Here is a 20,617-nt window from a genome sequence, read left to right as displayed (position 1 = left end):
TATTGTCCAAGTCTTTAGGCATGTATTTAATTTAATTTTTTTTTTCATTTCTTAGTCTAAATGGAGTGGCAAAACTGTTATACAAAATTAATCCTCTGCGAGTAATTGTACTGACAAATCGACGTTACATTCGTGGAGAAAATTCCGAAACTGATGACACCAAAATTAAATTAATTTTTAATTTTTTTCCATAGACGAGTCCAAAGATATTGATGTACTACTTTCACTGATGAATTACATAGTTCACTGTTGGTTCACAAACAGAAAATTGCCCAATACAAGAAAGGAGAGCAAGCATTAAAAGGTAGCAACCGAGTCAAAAAGGTCATCAAAGTGGAAACAAAAAATTGGACGAACAAAAATATACACCAAAAGTCAAATGTTGAAAATATATTATATTATATTAGAATTGATTGTTGAAAATTGAGTTGTATTATTTTGAAAATTAGTGTGTGATGATGTAGATGATGATGAATTAATTTTTGGACTAATCTCCAATTGAGATCTATAAATAGGTCTCTCCATTTGTGTAGAAAATCACAATTTGAGAGAAGAAATTTTAAAGTGTGGAGTTTGAGAATATTTTGAGTTTTTGAGTTTTTATAAATTTTTAGCTGGAAGGTTTTGTAAAATTTTCAAAGCTCACAAACACAAGAAAAAGGTAACAAGAGTATGAATATTTATTTTATTGTTTATTTATTTATTGTGTATATATTTAATATATAATATCATGTTCTGAAAAAAAATAAGTTTTTTTTTTCAAAAACTTGTTATAAATCCTGGGAGGATGTTAAGACGACATCCCACACTCCCGGTAAGGGATACGACAAGTATAAAAGCCTCTAAGGTTCTTAAACAATATAATTATATTTGTATAATTTCATGTTATTATATAAAAGGTTGTCTATGACACCGATCTTATAATAATGTGATATGATATACATAATTATTTAATTATGATTATCAATATATGCATTGTATCATTATCATAAATTTTTATTCAACACACTCGATTTTTTTCTTACCCCCAACGGTCACAAACGGTAACAAAACGACTAGTTTTTTGCCTATAAATATGTTCACTAAAACTCATTTTCAATCACACCAAAATTCATTCTTTCTCTCAAAATAATTTCTCCTCGATTTTTCGAAGATAAAGATGATGGCTTTTATAAGGCTATTTTTCATAACGATTATGATCATCATGCTCACGAGTCTTGTACTCACCAGCGATTTTTCACCACATATTTTTTTCTCTATTTGTACACGCACTTGTAATCTTCGTTCTTCCATTATTTTGTATTGTCATATTAATGGAAATTAACTAATAAAATGCATTGTTATTTTTCTAGTACCACCATGTCAAACTTGGCAAAGCTTGAATTCGTTGCACTCGAGATCACTGGAAAAAATTATATGTCATGGACTCTTGATTTTGAGATGCATCTTGAGTCATTGGGTCTAAGTGAAACCATCAAAGAAAATAATATATCAACCTCACAAGATAAAGCAAAAGCTATGATTTTCTTACGCCGACATCTTGATGAAGGGTTAAAATGTGAGTATCTCACAGAAAAAGACTCAATGATTTTATGGAAAGGGTTTAAAGAAAGATTTGAGCATATAAGGGAAGTTATACTTCCGACCGCCCAAGATGAATGGAATACATTAAGATTCCAAAACTTTAAAAAAGTCAGTGATTATAACTCAGCGATGTATCGAATAGTCTCGCAATTGAAATTTTGTGGGCATGTGATTACTAAAATGGAAATGCTTGAGAAGACATTTTCCACATTCCATGCATCAAATATAACTCTACAACAACAGTATAGAGTGCGTGAATTTTCGAGATATTCTGAACTCATCGCATGTCTTCTTGTGGCGGAAAATAACAACGAATTGTTAATGATAAATCATCAATCCCGACCCACTGGATCAACGGCATTTCCTGAAGCAAATGTCGTAATTAAAAATGAAAACCAAAATCAAAGGCATAGACAAGATTTTGATCGTGGACGAGGTCGAGGACGTGGGTGTGGACGTGGACGTAGAAATGACCGTGGTCGTGGACGCGGTCGTGGATATGAAAATAATCGAGATAGTTATTTTAGTAACTCATGTCAAAAGAGCGTCACGTACCACCCACCAAAAAAGCAGCATGAAAACATGAGTGAAAATGAAAATCACTCAAAAAGAACCGAGAGTGTTTGTTATAGATGTGGCACTTCGGGACATTGGTCACGTACTTGTCGAGCCCCTGAGCACCTTTGTAAGCTCTATAAAGAATCGATAAAGGGGAAAGGAAAAGAGACCAATTTTGTTGAAAATAGTGACCATTTAATTGGTTCAACTAGTTTCAATGCTGCAGATTTTATGAATGATTTCGAAGACATTGATTAAAAGATTGGTGGGACTAGATTGTAACAAATTTGTATTTTTTTCATGCATTCTTGTATTATAAAGCATGTTACATTTTGCATTTGTATTGTACTTATTTTTTTTTTATTGCATTTTTGTGAAATTTGATATGGAAAATGCTACGAACGAACATGAAAATAATCTCATGAAAATTTGCATACCGGATAGTGGTACAACGCACACTATTCTTCGAGATGAAAGATATTTCTTGAAACTAAAACCAACAAAAACAATGGTGAATACAATATCAGGTCATGTAGACTTGATTGAAGGTTTTGATAAAGCACAGTTTTTGTTACCTAATGGTACAAAATTTTTGATAAATGATATTTTATATTCACCACGGTTGAAAAGAAATTTGTTGAGTTTTAATGACATATATTCTCATGAGTATGATACTGAGACAATGACTGATGGAAATCAGAAATATATGTGTCTTACCACATATAAGTCAGGAAAGAAATATGTAGTTGAAAAACTATCAATGCTCCCTACTGGATTGCATTATACACATATAAGTCCTGAAAGGAATATTTTATTCCTTAAAATCGTCCTATTTTGAAAAAAAATTTATTTAATATCTTTTATCTTTCTTGGACATGAAATAATTTTATATAAGTTATTTATTTCATTGAATAACTTGATTTGAGATATGATTAAGTTTATCATAATATTTATTATCTTATCTCTAATGATTTAATTTCTTTACTATGTAGATTTGACTTGATCAAAAAGGAACAAGATCTAGAATCCTATGTCTACAAGGAAATATGTTGAAGAAGGATTCTTTACCTATATATTGAGATAAGCGTGACCGACCAAAAGAGAGAGAGGTGGTGAGTTTCTTAAGCTTCAATATACGTACGTTGAGAAAGAGCCGCTGAAGCTTGTATCGGTCGTGATTGCTTGAAGCCGTGAAGAATACACGAAGATAGTGATCGAAGAGTATTTTTGTCTCAAGTGTTGTTGGCTTCAGGATTTTACTCCTTACTTCGTTTTCGTTATTCTATTTCATATAGAATGTTTTAGGAGAACTTTTACTATTTATTTTCTCATGTGTTTTGAGAAATTGAATTTTACAATAATCACTAGTTTTAGGGTTTGTAAAACTCTTTGAAAGTTTTCTAGTGAAGTTTTGCCCTGAGGCGCTGCAAGAGTATTTTATACTCTTGCTTAAATCATTGAGTCTATTTATATGATTGCTTGTTTATTTTATTTACGCTTTAATTATATTTCGCTGCAAATTACTCAAGCTGTTATTGTCGGTGTTGTCAACACCTTGTGACAACACCTCAAACTATTTATGTGCAACCCCTTTTCCTTTACAAGTCCAATTGAATCAAATATGGTGATGGATAATTCATCAATATTAATCAATTGGCATGATCGATTGGGACATCCTGATTTAACAATGATGCGAAAAATTATTGAAAATACAAATGGTCATCTACTGAAAGACCAGAAGATCTTTCAGAATAATATGTTTCAATGTAAACCATGTTCACTTGGAAAACTTATTGTAAGACCATCACCAGCTAAAATCTAAACTGAATCACACATATTTCTTGAACGTATTCAGGGTGATATTTGTGGGTCAATTCATACACCATGTGGAACATTTCGATACTTTGTGGTATTGATCGATGTCTCTAGCAGATGGTCACATGTATGCTTATTGTCAACTCGGAATGTGGCATTTGCAAGATTGATGGCTCAAATAATAAAATTGCAAAATCAATTTCTCGATTATACAATCAAGAAAATAAAACTTGATAATGCTGGAGAATTTATATCCCAGACTTTCAATGATTATTGTATGTCAATGAAAATTAATGTTGAACATCCTGTAGCTCATGTTCATACGCAAAATGGATTAGTTGAATCATTGATTAAACGTCTACAACTGATTGCTAGACCAATGATTATGAAAACAAAACTCTCTGTTTCTATATGGGGACATGCAATATTACATGCCGCTGCATTAATTCGCATCAGACCAAATGCATATCATAAATGCTCACCATTGCAGCTTGCATTTGGTAAAGAACCAAATATTTCTCACTTGAGAATTTTTGGATGTATGGTGTATGTGCCTATTGCATCACCTCAAAGATAAAAAAATGGGTCCTCAAAGAAAGACCGGTATTTATATCGGATATGATAGTCCATCGATCATTCGATATCTTGAGCCTCAAACGAGCGATGTGTTTACAACACGTTTTGCTGATTGTCATTTTGATGAAAATATATTCCCAATGTTAGGGGGAGAAAAGAAACACATCGAAAAAGAAATCACATGGTATGTACCAACATTATTGCATTTGGATCCGAGAACCAAACAATGTGAAAAATATGTACAGCAAATTGTGCACTTGCAAATAATAGCAAATCAAATATCAGATGCATTTGCAGACACAAAAGGGGTAACTAAATCATATATACATGCTATAAATGCCCCTGCTCGAATTAAAATTCCAAAGAAACAGATTGAAGACACTCATGATGTCATTAAACGCCTAAAGCATGGAAGACCAGTCGGTTCCAAGGATAAAAATCCTCGGAAAATAAAAGGCATTGAGAAACACGATGATCTTAAAATAGAAAATGGTGTTCCAGAAAAAACACCCGATGATAAAAATGTTCTGTCAGAACCACAAACTGACGAGAATCGTGAAATCTCTATCAATTATATTAATACTGGAAAAATATGGAACCAAAAAGATATAGAAGATATTGATGATATATTTTCTTATAATGTGGCATATGACATCATAAATGAAAATGAGGATCATGAACCAAAATCTTTTGGTGAATGTAAAACTCGTCATGATTAGGCCAAATGAAAAGATGTCATCCAGGTTGAATTGGATTCGCTAAATAAACGTAATATTTTTGGACCTATAGTCCTCACACCTGAAGGTGTAAAACCTGTTGGATACAAATGAGTTTTTATTCGAAAGCGAAATGAGAAAAATGAAATAGTAAGATATAAAGCTAGACTTGTTGCACAAGATTTTTCTCACGCTGAGATTATTGCGCTACATGAAGCAAGCCGTGAATGTGTTTGGCTAAAATCAATGACACAACATATCCAAATTTCTTGTGGATTATCAGTAAACAAGAAGCCTGTGACACTGTATGAAGATAATGTTGCATGTATTGCTCAAATGAAAAAATGATACATCAAAAGCGACAGAACCAAACATATCCCCCAAAATTCTTTGCCTACATCAAGAGATTGAGAAGAATAAAAATATTAATATCTGATACATTCAATCAAGTGAGAACTCATCAGATCTCTTCACAAAGGCACTTCCTACGTCAATATTCAGAAAATATATATATAACATTGAGATGCGCAATCTATGAAATATGTGAAAAATCACTCATGTTAATATGAGGGGAAGTTTACGTGACTGCACTCTTTTTTCCTTATTATGGTTTTTATCCCACTGGGTTTTTTCTAGTAAGGTTTTTAACGAGGCAACATTAAACATGTAATAAAGATAATCATCGTATGACGATCATCATCACAAGGGGGAGTGTTGAAAATATATTATATTATATTAGAATTGAATGTTGAAAATTGAGTTGTATTATTTTGAAAATTAGTGTGTGATGATGTAGATAATGATGAATTAATTTTTGGACTAATCTCCAATTGAGATCTATAAATAGGTCTCTCCATTTGTGTAGAAAATCACAATTTGAGAAAAGAAATTTTAAAGTGTGGAGTTTGAGAATATTTTGAGTTTTTGAGTTTTTATAATTTTTTACTTTTTTCACAACAAAATTAGGATATCTGATTTGGCGATAGTATATATTTTTTGCATAATTTTTTTTTCCCAATATCATTTTATTAGGTGTCCGAGGATTTTCCTCCATGGTTGGCCTGTCTTGTGATAAATGACATTATATATCTTGAAATAAAATTACCAGCTTGTCTATCTATAAGTCAGATTAGGATCTCACTACTGCATCCAAGACTCCAAGTGATCAAAAGAAAAAAATCGGGACAAGTAAAATATAAAAATTAGACAGACTAGTGGTTGCACTTAAGGGCGTTCATTCGGACCGGATCGGATTGAACAAAACCGAAAATCGAATCGAATTTCACGGTTCGGTTCGATTAAAAACCAAAATATTTCGGTTCGACTTTCGGTTTAACTATTTATTTATTTATTTAAATACTTTATATTTATTTATTAATAAAAACAAATAAAAATGAATTAAAATAATAATTTTTTAAAAAATTAATGTGATACTAAACATTTTTTGTCTCATTTTCCCCCCATAAAACCACTAAAACCACCGAATATAGTTTATTACTATTTTTTGTGAATAATGCCCTTAAATATTTTTCTCCACCATGTTCATTCTTGAAGATAAAAATCAGCATATACAACACACTCCTCCATGAAACACATTTATAACAAGTAATAAACCAATATATATTACACATAGTTTTCAAATCTCATCCTTCTTCTCCAACACTTCCCCATCAAATTCCCCCACAATCCTCTTCCAAAACCAATGCTCTCTCCAAATCCTCTCCATCTGTTCAATAGGCAAATTCTTGGTCTCTGGCAAAAACAGATACACAAACACAGTCATAACAGCAACCCACCCTCCAAAGAAGAAGAAAAGGCTAGCCTTTAAATGACACAACATTGACAAAAATGTCTGCCCCACCACGAAAGTGAACAAGAAATTCACTGACACTGTAATACTTTGCCCCGCCGATCGAATTTCCAAAGGGAAAATTTCGCTCGGAATCAGCCACCCTAAGGGTCCCCAACTCACCCCAAAACCAGCAACATATACACCTATCAGCAATATAACAACATAGGCATACCCTTTACTTATCCCATTGTGATCACCTAGTTTTGCAGCCATAATTCCTCCGACTAGAATCTGCGAAACGAGCATTATCAACCCACCTGTAACTAACAAAAAACGTCTCCCAACCTTGTCTACAATCATCATGGATATGAAGGTGGTCACTATGCCTACTAAACCGGTCAGCACATTGGACATGAGAGAAGCACTTTCGCCAAAACCAATGGTTCGGAAGAGTATTGGGGCGTAAAACGCTATCACATTGATCCCGGTTACTTGTTGGAAAAATGGTATAGCCACTGCCATGACGAACTGCGGCCTGTATTTTCTTTGCATGATCTTCTTAAACGGGCTTCCGATCATTCTTGAAACTTCGCTTGCTCTGATGATGTCGTCGAGCTCTGCTTGCACATCATGTGTGCCGCGTACTTTCTGAAGAATGTTCTTCGCTTTTTCGTGGTTGCTCTCCCGTTGGATGAGGCTGTTCGGCGTCTCTGGGAGGAAGATTGCTCCGAGGGTAAGAGCTGAGGCCGGAACTGCCGCCATGGCTAGTGATATTCGCCATCCCCAACCAGCTTTAATCTTTTGTATGCCAAAGTTGATGAGGTTTGCTGCTAAGGCACCTATTCCTATACTAAACTGGAAGCCGTTGTTGAAGGCTCCTCTGTACTTGGATGGGGCCATTTCAGAGAGATACAATGGGACAGACTGTTGTAATAACATTAGAGACAGAGTGTAATAACATTAGATACAATGGGAATACTTGCATATCGTTAGTAAAGAGCACGTGCTTCGCATGTAAGAGTAGTGTCAAATGTGCTTGTGACCAGATCGTTAATTATCCAATTGAATTAAAGATGATGATCATATTGAATATTTGAAACCGAACTATATGATAAAAAGAAATATAGCTGATTATGTCCATATTGTAAAAAATAAATTAATTAATTAATTGAAAAAACAAAGCATGGCTAACCTGGTTTGCGAAACCAACTCCTACTCCGAGCAAAACTCGTCCAAGAATCAGCATATATATACTAACGGCGGCGCCGTTGAGGGCTGCTCCGACCAGAAAAGCAGCACCACCGGCAAGGATCGTCGGTCTCCGGCCATAGGCTCGGGTCACGGACGACGCAAAAAAGGAAGCAATCAATCCTGCTAAATAAAGTGAGGAGGTAAATAATGTTAACAGTTGGCTGTCAAATTTGCAGTAATTGCTAATGTTGGTGTCCTCCTTCATTCTCCTGTACACTTCTGGGAAAAACCTTTTCAAGAATGATTCCATGGAGGTTACTCCGCCTGAAAAAATCACAGGAAACTGTCTCAAATTCTCTGATCCTCAAGGAATCAAATTTTTTATTTATTTATTTTTTACAAACGAGGCAAATACTTTTTTTTTTTTTGTCCTTACAATTTGGAGCCAAAATCGTTTTACACCCTTCTATTCATGAACTGCCTATATTAAATTAAAAGGAGATAGTGCACAAAATAACCTTGATAATATTTTTTTTCCTTTATTTTTCTTTTTTTTTTTTTTTAATAAAAACTCTGGCAACTCGCAACTCGCAAGTGCATTTGAAAACGAGAAATTTAAAGGATTGACCTTGATCAAACTTCATTTTGAAAAATAACCAACGTGAACTTTGCATGTCACCTTTGAGCAATACCAAAGGTAAAAGGTGAAAGGTTTTTTAGTGGGGTTGTGACTAGGAAGGATAATTATGGAAAAACATATAAAAGTGGAGGGTGAAAGTGAAAACAAAAATGGTGTCCACACATAACAGTTTCTTTAGGTCTCGCAACTATTGTAATACTAGTATATTAATGCACGCGTTGCGTGTTTGTATAATATTTTTGTAATTAATTTGATTTATATCTAAATAAAAGTAATATCATAGTTGTAAAAAATTTTGAGGGACTAAACTGTAATTTGAAATGTCAAAATTTAAAAATAAATAAATATGTAATATCTATATCACATAAGTGTAATTTTGGTAATAAAAAAAAACGACGTCTAATCGATATATTCTTGATATACGGGGAAAATATGGTTGAGATAGTAGTCGGTAGATCGACTAGAGATGATTTTGGTCCCGAATAATAGGGATCAAATTTTAATTTATTTTTTTAAATGCAATTATCCTGTCCAGAGAAGTACCTAATAATTGGGAAAATTGGGCATGAGCCCGCCGCACAAATCCTTTTTCATTAATTTTTAACCAAGATTGCAAATTAACAAAGATAAATTAGAATGCTCCCCAGCTCAAACAATAGGAACCAAAATAACAATTAATTAATTAATTTACAAAAACATATAATCAGCACTTAATAATCCAAACAATATTTGAAAAAAAAAAACATTGAAAAAACCTGAAAATTTACAGAAAATATTCCAAACCGTAAACAAAAACACATTATATGCACTTGATGTATATATATAATTCAAACAATATATTCAAGAAACTAATTTTCCAGAACCTGAAACTCCAATATCGTAGCCAAAGATGACTCCTCCCATGGCAGCCACCATACAAGACAAGACCACAAACGATGTAATCTTTCCATTGTACTGTCTCACTTCTGTCTGAACTGCAAATCCCACTGCCATATATACCTTAATTTCTCCGAATTTCTCGAGCACGATTAATAGAGTTGAAAATGGCTAAGGGAGTTCCAAGTACTTTTCTTATTCTTTGATTTAGAGGATGAGATTTGGATGTTTGGAAAGCCTACAGAAAGAAAATCAACATCTTATGGTCCACTTTTTTTTAGAAAAGTCTTTGCTGATATTTGTCTGATTAATATTCTTGGACTTTTATGATGTTTTTCACTATCAAAAGCCAGAGAAGTGCCAGATTCTCTTATTCAATATTGGAGTGACAGCTTTACTGAATTAAGAATTTTATTCTTGGCTTGTCTGAAAAATATATAACAGTATCCCCAATAAATCTCTGAACGGATAGTTAATATTTAATAATTTTCTTATAATCTTTCATGATTTGATTCACAATTATTTATATTATCATAATATTTATTATACATATTTTGTTCACGGAAAATGATATGAAAAATTATTTAGTTCCTTATATATAATGTGTTTAACTATTTAACATAATATTTTATCTAAATTTTAATTTATTCTCCTTGGAATTGCCAACTTTCAGTCAAAAAATAATTAAAAAGAAAAAACTAAAACGTGTCCAAATTTAAATTGAGGTCAAAATTCAAATGGTCCATAGCTAAACTTTTGAGTCAAACTTAAAATGATCCTTGTATTTTAATTGGCCCACATCATTCAATATAATTAGGCAAATTTGCCCCAAAAAAGAAAAAAAGGCATTGAAGGTAATTAAAGGGAAATGTGATAAATTTACCATTTTAATGTGAATATTAACATATCGGAGAAATTAATATTTTTGAAACTTTATCCAAAACACGTTACCCATTTGAATGAATAGTAAGTCTTTTGTTAGAAAGTATCATAGATTTTTATTCGTGAGATAAGTTAATTTTGTCTATGTTTACAAAAGTAATAATAATACTTTTGTCATGAAAAACAAAATTCTTTCATGGTTGAAGATTCATGTCACGGGAGTTTTTTTATTGAATCATAGGAAAAAATAGTGTTAAAGATATATCTAATATTATATCGTGTGTCGATATTTGCATCAATTATATTTTAAAATTTTGTATTCAATGCATCATGAGCAATTTGACAAAAGAAATTCTTGTCTTGAAATTTTTTGTGATGTAAGAATTGATGTACAAATTATATTGTTGTACATGTAGTATCTCTCCAAAAAAATTAATATATTTTTTATATTAATGGTAAATCCCGGTTGATAAACACATGAGATTTTCATCCAAAAGGCTTGTCTATTAGATGGGGTTGTCTTATGAGTTTATAATTCACTTTTTGTTAGTTTTATTTTTCAATGTGGGACAATTATAACATTGCCGACCCATGCATTGAGAAGCCGACGTTCGTGGCGGCCCACTCTAGACGACTTTCACTCATCTTTCTTTTTGTGGCAGCCCTATTCTAGGTCGCCCCTTCCGCACGGCGGCCCACTTTAGACGATCTTTCATTCATCTTTAACTTTGGCGGTAGCCCATTCCTAGGTCGCCCATTCCGCTACGTCGGCTCTCAATTAGAACACCAAATGTTAGGTTATAAATACATGAGGTGTCCATCCCAAAACGCTTGCCTATTTGGTGGGGTTGCCTCATGAGTTTATAACTCACTCTTTGTTAGTTTTATTATTCAATGTGGGACAATTGTAACATTTTCGACCCCTTGAGAAGCCGACGTAGCAGAAGGGGCGACCTAGGAAAGAGCTACCACAAAAAATAAAGGTGAGTGAAAGCCATCTAGAGTGGGCCACCGCAGACGTAGGCTTCTCAAGGGATCGGCAATGTTACAATTGTCCCACATTGAATAATAAAACTAGCAAAGAGTGAGTTATAAACACATGAGGCAAACTCACCCAATAAGCAAGCTTTTTGGGATGGACATCTCATGGATTTATAACCTAACATTTGTGTGCTCTTGTTGAAAGACGACGTAGCGGAAGGAGCGATCTAAGAAAGGGCTACCACCAAAAATAAAGATGAGTGAAAGTCATCTAGAGTGGGCCTCCGTGCAGAGGGGCGACCTAGGAAAGCGCTACCACAAAAGTAAAGGTGAGTAAAAGACATCTAGAATGGGCCGTCGCGGACGTCGGCTTCTCAAGGGGTTGACAATGTTACAATTGTCTCACATTGAATAATAAAACTAACAAAGAGTGAGTTATAAACTCATGAGGCAACCCCACCCAATAGGCAAGCCTTTTGGGATGAACATCTCATGAGTTTATAACCTAAAATTTGGGTGCTCTCGTTGAGAGCCGACGTAGCGGAAGGAGCGACCTAAGAAAGGGCTACCACCAAAAAGAAATGTGAGTGAAAGCCGTCTAGAGTGGTCCGTTGTGCGGAAGGGGCGACCTAGGAAAGGGCTACCACAAAAAAAAGTGAGTGAAAGCCGTCTAGAGTGGGTCGTCGTGGACGTCGGCTTCTCAAGAGATTGACAATGTTACAATTATCTCACATTGAATAATAAAACTAACAAAGAGTGAATTATAAAATCATGAGGCAACCCCATCTAATAAGCAAGTCTTTTGGGATAGACATCTCATGAGTTTATAACATGACCAAATTTTCATATTGAGCTGCAAACGCACGGTCAAGTATCTTGGATGAGTTCGATTTTATGAGGTTATTGACCAAATTTTTGTATTAAGCTGCAAATGCGCGGTCAAGTATCCTAGATGAGATAAGTGATACATGTACGTAGTCAAAAATGCTTGACACATATACACACAACCAATTGGAAAAACCTTATCCAAAAACATTATATATGTGTAACATAGTTTTGATATTAATAAGATCCTTTAGATAAATACCACATGTATTTAAGTTAAATTAGATTCTTTAATTTCTTGGGGTAATACTACCAAATATATGTGTGTGTGGGTGTGAACGTACGTGTGCATGGTGTCACTGGGGTGTATGTGTAAGTACATAAATTTTTATGTCAATTCATCTTATTTTTAGGACTGATATGATGAATTATATATTCAAAATTTTAGATTATGTTAAAAAAATATTTAGTGATTAAAAAAATTATACATAGGGGATAACATATGATAAAAAATAATCGATAAATAAAGTGATATTTTTAATTTGAGATAAGTCTGTGAGGAAGTTAAAAGATAAGAATATCAGAGTTTTTTTGTAAAATTAATTAAACCTTCACCAAATTAATTAGTAAAATAAAATTATATTTTTAATAAAAAGAAATATATATCTATATTATATATTAAGCAAGAACACCTTAGTTGATCACTTAGTATGTTCAACTTTAAATAACAAAAAAACCCAAAAATTATAAATTGTAAAAAATTATCATATTAAAATCAAATACTTTTAAAAATAAATTATATTGTATGCATACAACATATAATTTTGTGAACAAAATTACATTACACATGCACACAATATGTGTGTGTTGCCGCTGGTGTGTGTGTGTGTGTTTTTTTTTTTTAAATATATATATATAGTAATAGGACGATGTGGTTCGATAAGCCAATTTCATTTTCAAGTTGAGAAATTTCACCATAGCCCTCGTATTAGGGTATTATCCTAAGGTGAATCTAAATATTTATCCTTATATGTGGTATCCAATAAAAAATAGTTTTTTTTTTTTCATCAAACGCTCGTGTGAACTGTGAAATATTAAAAATACATATTTCTCGCTAATGAAAATTTAATAGTCATCCTAGTCCTTAACCTTTCATAAAATTTGCACATTTTAACCCTTGGCACGACCAGTGGCGGACCTATATGATCTCGAAAGGCTACGACCGCCCCCTGAAATTTTTTAAAAAATTAGGACTATATGCATAATCTCTCTTTTAAATACAAATTTAATTGTGAGATCTCTCCTTTGAAATAAATTTATTTTAGGCTATAATAAATTTGGCATTATGCTTTGCATTGTCCCATATTTTTTAAAAAAGAAAACGAAAAGCCTTTTGGCTTGAATGTGATAAAGAAAAATTGCTTCAGTTTGTTTAGTTTTATCCATCTGATTTCTCACTGATGGAGTTAAGACATCTTAGAACTAATTTGGTAGCTTTATTTTTGACATGCAAAATAGCAATTAGTTTTCTAAAGTGGCTCACATCAGAATACACAACTTTTTTCAATAAAATATTATGATAAGAATGATGTATTTCAGTAGATCTGAAAAGTATTACAATAATAAGCGATTTCTTTTTTTACTAAATACACTTAATACATAGTCGCACATGTGTGTGAGAGGGCCTGAAGTGAAAACTAGGGGTGTAAACAAATCGAGCCAGTTCACGAGTTTTTCGAACCGACTCGATAAATATTTGATTCGTATTCAAACTTATCGAACTCAAACCGAATCCAAACATGTTTGAACTTTTTTTCAAGCCGGGTTCGAGTCAAAATTATTTTGTTCGATAGTTCGGGAATAGTATGCGAGTCTTAATGTTTTATTAATACAATATAACTGTTACGCCTTAAACGCATACAAATCTCGTATATTGAGATTAATGTTTTTAATGCATTAACAAATCTCAAATTAATATGTTTTGATGATTACAAAACTCGGTTAATCGTTACTAATAGTTTAAAGTGAGAAAATTGCAGATTATAATACTTTTGAGTATGAACAATATTGGAAGCAAGAACCGATAATCAAAAATTGGAGATAAAATTTGAAAGGTTCGAAATTGCCCAGGTTCGGACGACCCGAAGAATGGTTCGGACGACCCGAAGATTTTCCAGAATTAAATAAAGATCGGAGGACAGGCTCGGAGGGCACGAAAGACTAGTTTGGACAATCCGAAGACAGTTCGGACGACCCGAAGAATTTCTTGGAATTTAAATAATGATCGGAGGCACTCTCGGAGGCCACGAAATGACACTTCGGACGACCCGAAGACGAGTTCGGAGGACCCGAACTACTTTACGACCACTGAAGATTTTGTCGGAAGAAATTTGCCGGAATGAATTTAATGCAGCTGTTCGGACGACCCAAAGATGTGTTCGGACCACCCGAACAGTTCACCAGCCGTAGAAATTTGAATCTCAATCAGACAAAGTTTAGACGACCCGAAGACATGTTCGAAGGCTCCGAACCAGCCCGAATCAGCAACTATAAATACATGTCATTTGAAGCCATTTCAACACACCAATTCACTCTCATCTCTCTTTGCAAGCAAGATCCTCTCCTTCAAAAGTTGAAGAAATATTTGTGTGTTATATTCAAAATCGAGGGTTGTTTGTATAAGTTTATTCGTGAGTTGGTTGTTCGGTTATTGTAAACACTTGTGTGTAAAGCCGAGTGTGTTGCAATCGTGTTGTGGCTATCCTTGGAGCCCTTAAGGCCAAGTGTTCGAGTTGTATCGGCGCGGTGATCTTGTTGAGTTGTACGGCTATCCTTGGAGCCATCAAGGCCAAGACGTTGAAATGCTAGTGGATCCTTGGTTAATCGATCTTAACCAAGAAGGGGAGACGTAGACGATTTATCGTCGAACTTCATAAACATCTCTTATCCCTTTTACTGTTTTATTTACATTACACATTTATTTACTCCACTTATATTTGATTGCTTTAAGTCTTCCGCTTGCGTACTAGCGTAATTGCTTTAAATTGCTAAAGTTGTCAATAGAACCTAAATCCCCCTATTAGGTTCTAACGATATTGATATAATAAATACATATACATTTCGAACCTTTTCGGACATTTTGAGTTTTTCAAATCATAATATTCGAGCAATAGTTCGAATAATTATTGAATAGGTTCTGATATTTTGAGCCGAACTCAAACTCGAATATATCTCATTCGAGCCTTAAACTTTTGATATTATTCGGCTCAATTTGGTTGGTTTGTACCCCTAGAAAAAAGTAAAACATTAATGAGCTCTCTTGTTGGGAAAATAACTATAAAGTTCAGTTCACAAATAACAAATACAATAAATAATACATAAATACACCAAAAATATTGTATTTATCAAAAAAAAAAATCAACAAGTATTTAAATTAAATATAAACAATACTCTTCTAGCGGTTTTAGAAGCGATGATAATATTTTTCAATTATGTGTAATCCAATTTTCATATTATTTATTTGTAAATATACAACACAGCTGGCTCATTTAGTCTATACCGTGATGTTATTGATCGAAGATATTTTTTGATTAATTTCAACTTTGAGAAGCTTCTCTCTGCTGATGTAACTGTTACTGATATATTTAACAAAATTTTATAGTCAATACCAGTATTTGAGAATAAAGTATTCAATTTTATCAAATATTGTAGCATATCAATTGCTCTTTTTACATTGGTCACATCACATCTCATGACAATCAACTCGATTCAAACACAATTTATCACCATTAATGTTTATCATTACTAAATGTAAAAAGTCTTTTTACATTTGTTAAATCACATCTCATGACAATCCAAAAGTATCTTGATATTGTTTAAATTACTCAACTCGAACTTAAAAAGTAGATAAGATTCGATCAATTATAAACAAAAAACATTCAAACTAGTCTTCTCTTAATTTACTATTGGGCTAGATTTTTTTGAAAATCAATGAATCACCAAGTCAACATATGTCTAGATATTTTTTAAAAATTTTGGGCCCTTTACAGGGCCGGCCCGCCTAGTTGGGCCTGAGGTGGAGGCCTCCTCGGCCTCCTAGAAGTTATAACTCTAACCTAATATTATATATATATATATATATATATATATATATGGGTTACTTGGGCGTAAAAACAATGCTTGTGAAACAATGCGTCGCAACAATCAGTAAAACATATAAAACGTGCAAATTTTATAAAAGATTAATGACAATGCCTATTAAATCATAGGAATGAAGTACCGTAAAAAAAAATCACAGAACAGAATTGTATATTTTTAATATTTCATAGGGGTTGTGGTGGATAAAAAAACTCCTAAAAAGTGAAATTTTTAAGGCACTACCCCGAGGGTGGGATATCGACCCTTTGAAGTTTGAGTTTTAAACACGCCTTTGAAGTAATTAAATAAGGGTTAATGAGATTCTACACTAAGGGTGTTACCCAAATTATGTATCTAATTGTTCGTATATCTACACATGGACATAATTAATGATATATTGTTGGCGTGCCAAATTATGGGTTAATAAGACTCTACCTTTTGTGTAATATCCAAATCATTCATATAAGGGTTTACATCTCAACACATATGTATAATTAATATTATAGTGCTGACATAGCAAATAATGAGTTGTTAGATCTCCTATTAGGATAATATACTCGTAAGGTAGGTTGAACTAAACCCAAATTATGAGACATTAGTTTTATAATTAGGATAATACCCATAAGGTAGGTTGAACTCTACCTTAAATAAGTTGAATTTAATAGAGCTGTCAAAACGGGGCGGGCTAGCCGACCATAAAAAATTGATGGGTTGGGTTGGGGTTTTACTGGCTCATTTGGAGGCAGACCTAAACGAGCCAACCCAAAACGGGCCGCGGGTTGAAGCGGGGCAGGGGGCCGACCCGTCAGTTTTAAAAAAAATAAAATTTTTAATTTTTTTAATTATGGGCATAAAAATACTTATTTTTAAATAATGCGATTTTAATATTTTAAAAATAGTATTTGTAATACTTTTAATATCTTACATTATTATTATTTTATTGTTAAATATCTATTTATATTATTTGCAAATGCGATTTTTTAATCTAAAATATAATAGTTAACATCAAAATTTTGCATGGTTTGTTTGATTGTGATATTTATTATTTGTTATTATTTAACATGTTGATATATTTTTTTCAATCTCAAATACTAATTTTATTTTTTGAATTTTTTATATATTTTTTTATTTTTAAAATTTTGGCGGATTGGCTCGCCTAGCCCGCAACCCGCGGCGGGGCGAGACGGGTTAGGGTATTTATGACTCGTTTGGAGGTGGGCCTAAACGAGCCACAAGTCAGAATGGGGTGGGGCGGGGCGGTCCATCTAACAGCTCTAAAATTTACTTATAACTATCAAACCTTTTTTTGGGTGTAAAATTAAAAAAGTAAACAAATGATATTACCATAATTTCATTATGTACTTTACCAAATCAATCACTTTTCAAAGGATGCAGACTTTTTATTAAATAGTAATATATGTATATATATTCTATCACAACTATACGCCAAAACCTCACCACCAAAAGTTCAAAACCTTAATTAGGGCCAAAATTAGGAGAAGAAAATCATCATCATCGATCGAGTTGTGAAGAGGAGTCTATTCTCTCTCTCTAGCATATTTTTATCACTGTAAGTAAGGATTATTTTTCTTCTATTTTTTGGCGTCTCTTATTTTAGACCAAATTTAGGGAATATTTGCAAAAGATTATATTTTTGTATAACTGATTAAATTTATAGATTATAAAAAGTTAAGAAAAATCAAAATTTGGTAGTGTTTGAAAACAAATAGAAAATCTAAAAATCAAAGTTGGGTAGTATTTGATAAATAAGTGATTAAAGTTATTTTAACATTGACCTTTTTATTTATTAGGATTTAGAATCAATTTTGGAGAATCATAATTATCATATAACTAGATTTTGGATTTCAATTAAATTAAAGTTACTAAAGTATATTTTATTTAAAATCTACTAATTGTTTAGAGCTTATAAGCTATTAAAATTTGTTTTGGTAAAAAAATAATTTTCAAACAACTTAATTATATAAATTGTTTCAGAGATTTTAAGCTATTAATTTTTTTTCCAAAATAGCTTATAAGTTGTGGCCTTATTATTATTATTTTTTAAAAGGGTCTAATTTTAAAATTTTATCTATCCAAAATATCTTTGTATATCATAATTTCCCATCATATACTTCATCATTAAATATTATTTTTAAAAAAATTACAAATAACATAAATTTTTCTAAATTAAAATATAAAATAATTTTATTTTTTCATATAAGTTTATTTTAAAATTATTTTCGTATTAAATATTATTTTTAAAAAATTTACAAATAACATAAATTTTTCTAAATTAAAATATAAACTAATTTTATTTTTTTCATATAAGTTTATTCTAAAACTATTTTCGTATTTATATAATTAACTTGTAAATTATCTTCATAGCATTATACCTATTTTGGTAATTTTGACAACAAAAAGATCTTATAATATCAAACATATCTAACATATTTAAGTTTTTTTTAAAAAAATTATCCAAAAGCCTTAACAACTTATTTTAAAAATAAGTTTTGACAGTTTATATATAATCTCCTAAAATAAATTTTAAGTATCTAATAACTTGTTTTTAATAAGTTTAGCCAAACATATTGTAAAACTAAAAATCAAGTTTGGAAAATTCAAGATTTAGCAAAATTATTTATCGGTTGTAAATCAAATTAAAGGGAAAAATATGTTTTTAGTCCTCATATTTTCATATCAAAATACTTTTGGCCCCTAAACATTTCAACACAACACTTTTAGTCCTTAAACTTTAAAAATTGTAACAAAATTAGTCCTTGCCATTTATTTTATAGTTAAATATGTTTGTGAGGACTAATTTATGATATTATTAAATTTTAGGGACTAAAAATGAATAAAATTAATAATAAAATATTGTGAAAAGATAAAACATAAAAATAGTAAATGAAACTCTATTTTTTAAAAATATTTTATGTTTTATCTTTATTTTTAAATTTTTTAAAAAAATTAAAAGCTAAAATTAAAATTAGAGTTTCAACTTTCAAGATTAATTTTTATATCATATGTATTTTTTATTCTTTTTAATTTATTATTGATGTTTAATATTTACAAACATAATTATATATATTACATATTTATATTTGATATTTTAAGAAAATTAAAATTTATTTAGTTCGTATCTTATTATTAAATAACAATAAATAATTAATCAAATATATTAAATATATTTAGTATCAAATATATTAAATATATTTTATTTTAAAAAATTATTAAAAAATACATTAAGAAATGTTCTTATTAAAATATTTATAAGATATTTTAATTTTAAAAAAATATTCGATTATTTTTATGAATAAAATCTATATTCTAAAGTTAATATTTTATGTTTAATAAAAAAATCTTAATAAATTTTATTTACATATAATAACATCATAAAAAAGAATGAATATATTACTCAAAAAAATGTTTGTGTTGTAGATATTATGATCTTTATTTTTCATGTTTTTTTATTTTTATTTATTTAGGTCCTTATATTTTAAAATATAATAAATTAGTCCCCAAAAATATATTTAACCATAAAAAAAACTATAAGGACTAATTATGTTGTAATTTGTAAAGTTTAAGGACTAAAAATGTTACTTTGAAATGTTTAAGGACCAAAAATGTTTTGATGTGAAAGTATAAGGACTAAATATGTACTTTTCCCTCAAATTAAATTAGTGTCCGATGGGTGTGCATTTACATAAAAATCTTTTTTGATATTATTTTAACTTTTTTTTATCTTTATATATTATTTTCTAATTTATGGGTTATATGATTCAAAAGTTTAGTAAAGATAAAAAATATATATATATTTATAATTTCAAAATTTTAAAAAGAGACGAGATATGATAATCATTGTACTATCTTAAGTTTGAGAGACACGTAACTAATTTTTTGTGTAATAGTAAATTTTTTAAAAATTCAAAAAATACCCCCATCAAGTTATAAAATTACATTTTTATCCCATAAAAAATATCATAAAAATCCATTTTCATAATTTTTAGCTTCTTATATGATCAGCATAATCCGCTTTCCTAAATT

General features: G+C 31.2%; 1 protein-coding gene across 1 annotated transcript; it reads right to left on the bottom strand.

The window, feature by feature from the left end:
- Positions 1-6,754: 6,754 nt before the first annotated feature.
- Positions 6,755-10,089, bottom strand: LOC140886891 (hexose carrier protein HEX6-like). Its single transcript, XM_073293799.1, has 3 exons — positions 9,736-10,089; positions 8,234-8,556; positions 6,755-7,965 (listed from the first exon to the last, which is right to left on the bottom strand). The coding sequence occupies exons 1-3, from the start codon at positions 9,863-9,865 to the stop codon at positions 6,886-6,888; spliced, it is 1,533 nt and encodes a 510-aa protein (XP_073149900.1). The 5' UTR covers positions 9,866-10,089; the 3' UTR covers positions 6,755-6,885.
- Positions 10,090-20,617: the final 10,528 nt, after the last annotated feature.

The sequence above is a fragment of the Henckelia pumila genome, chromosome 3 (assembly GCF_033568475.1).
Source record: "Henckelia pumila isolate YLH828 chromosome 3, ASM3356847v2, whole genome shotgun sequence".
In the NCBI taxonomy this organism is placed as follows: Eukaryota; Viridiplantae; Streptophyta; class Magnoliopsida; order Lamiales; family Gesneriaceae; genus Henckelia; species Henckelia pumila.
This window is presented reverse-complemented; position numbering and strand designations above follow the sequence as displayed.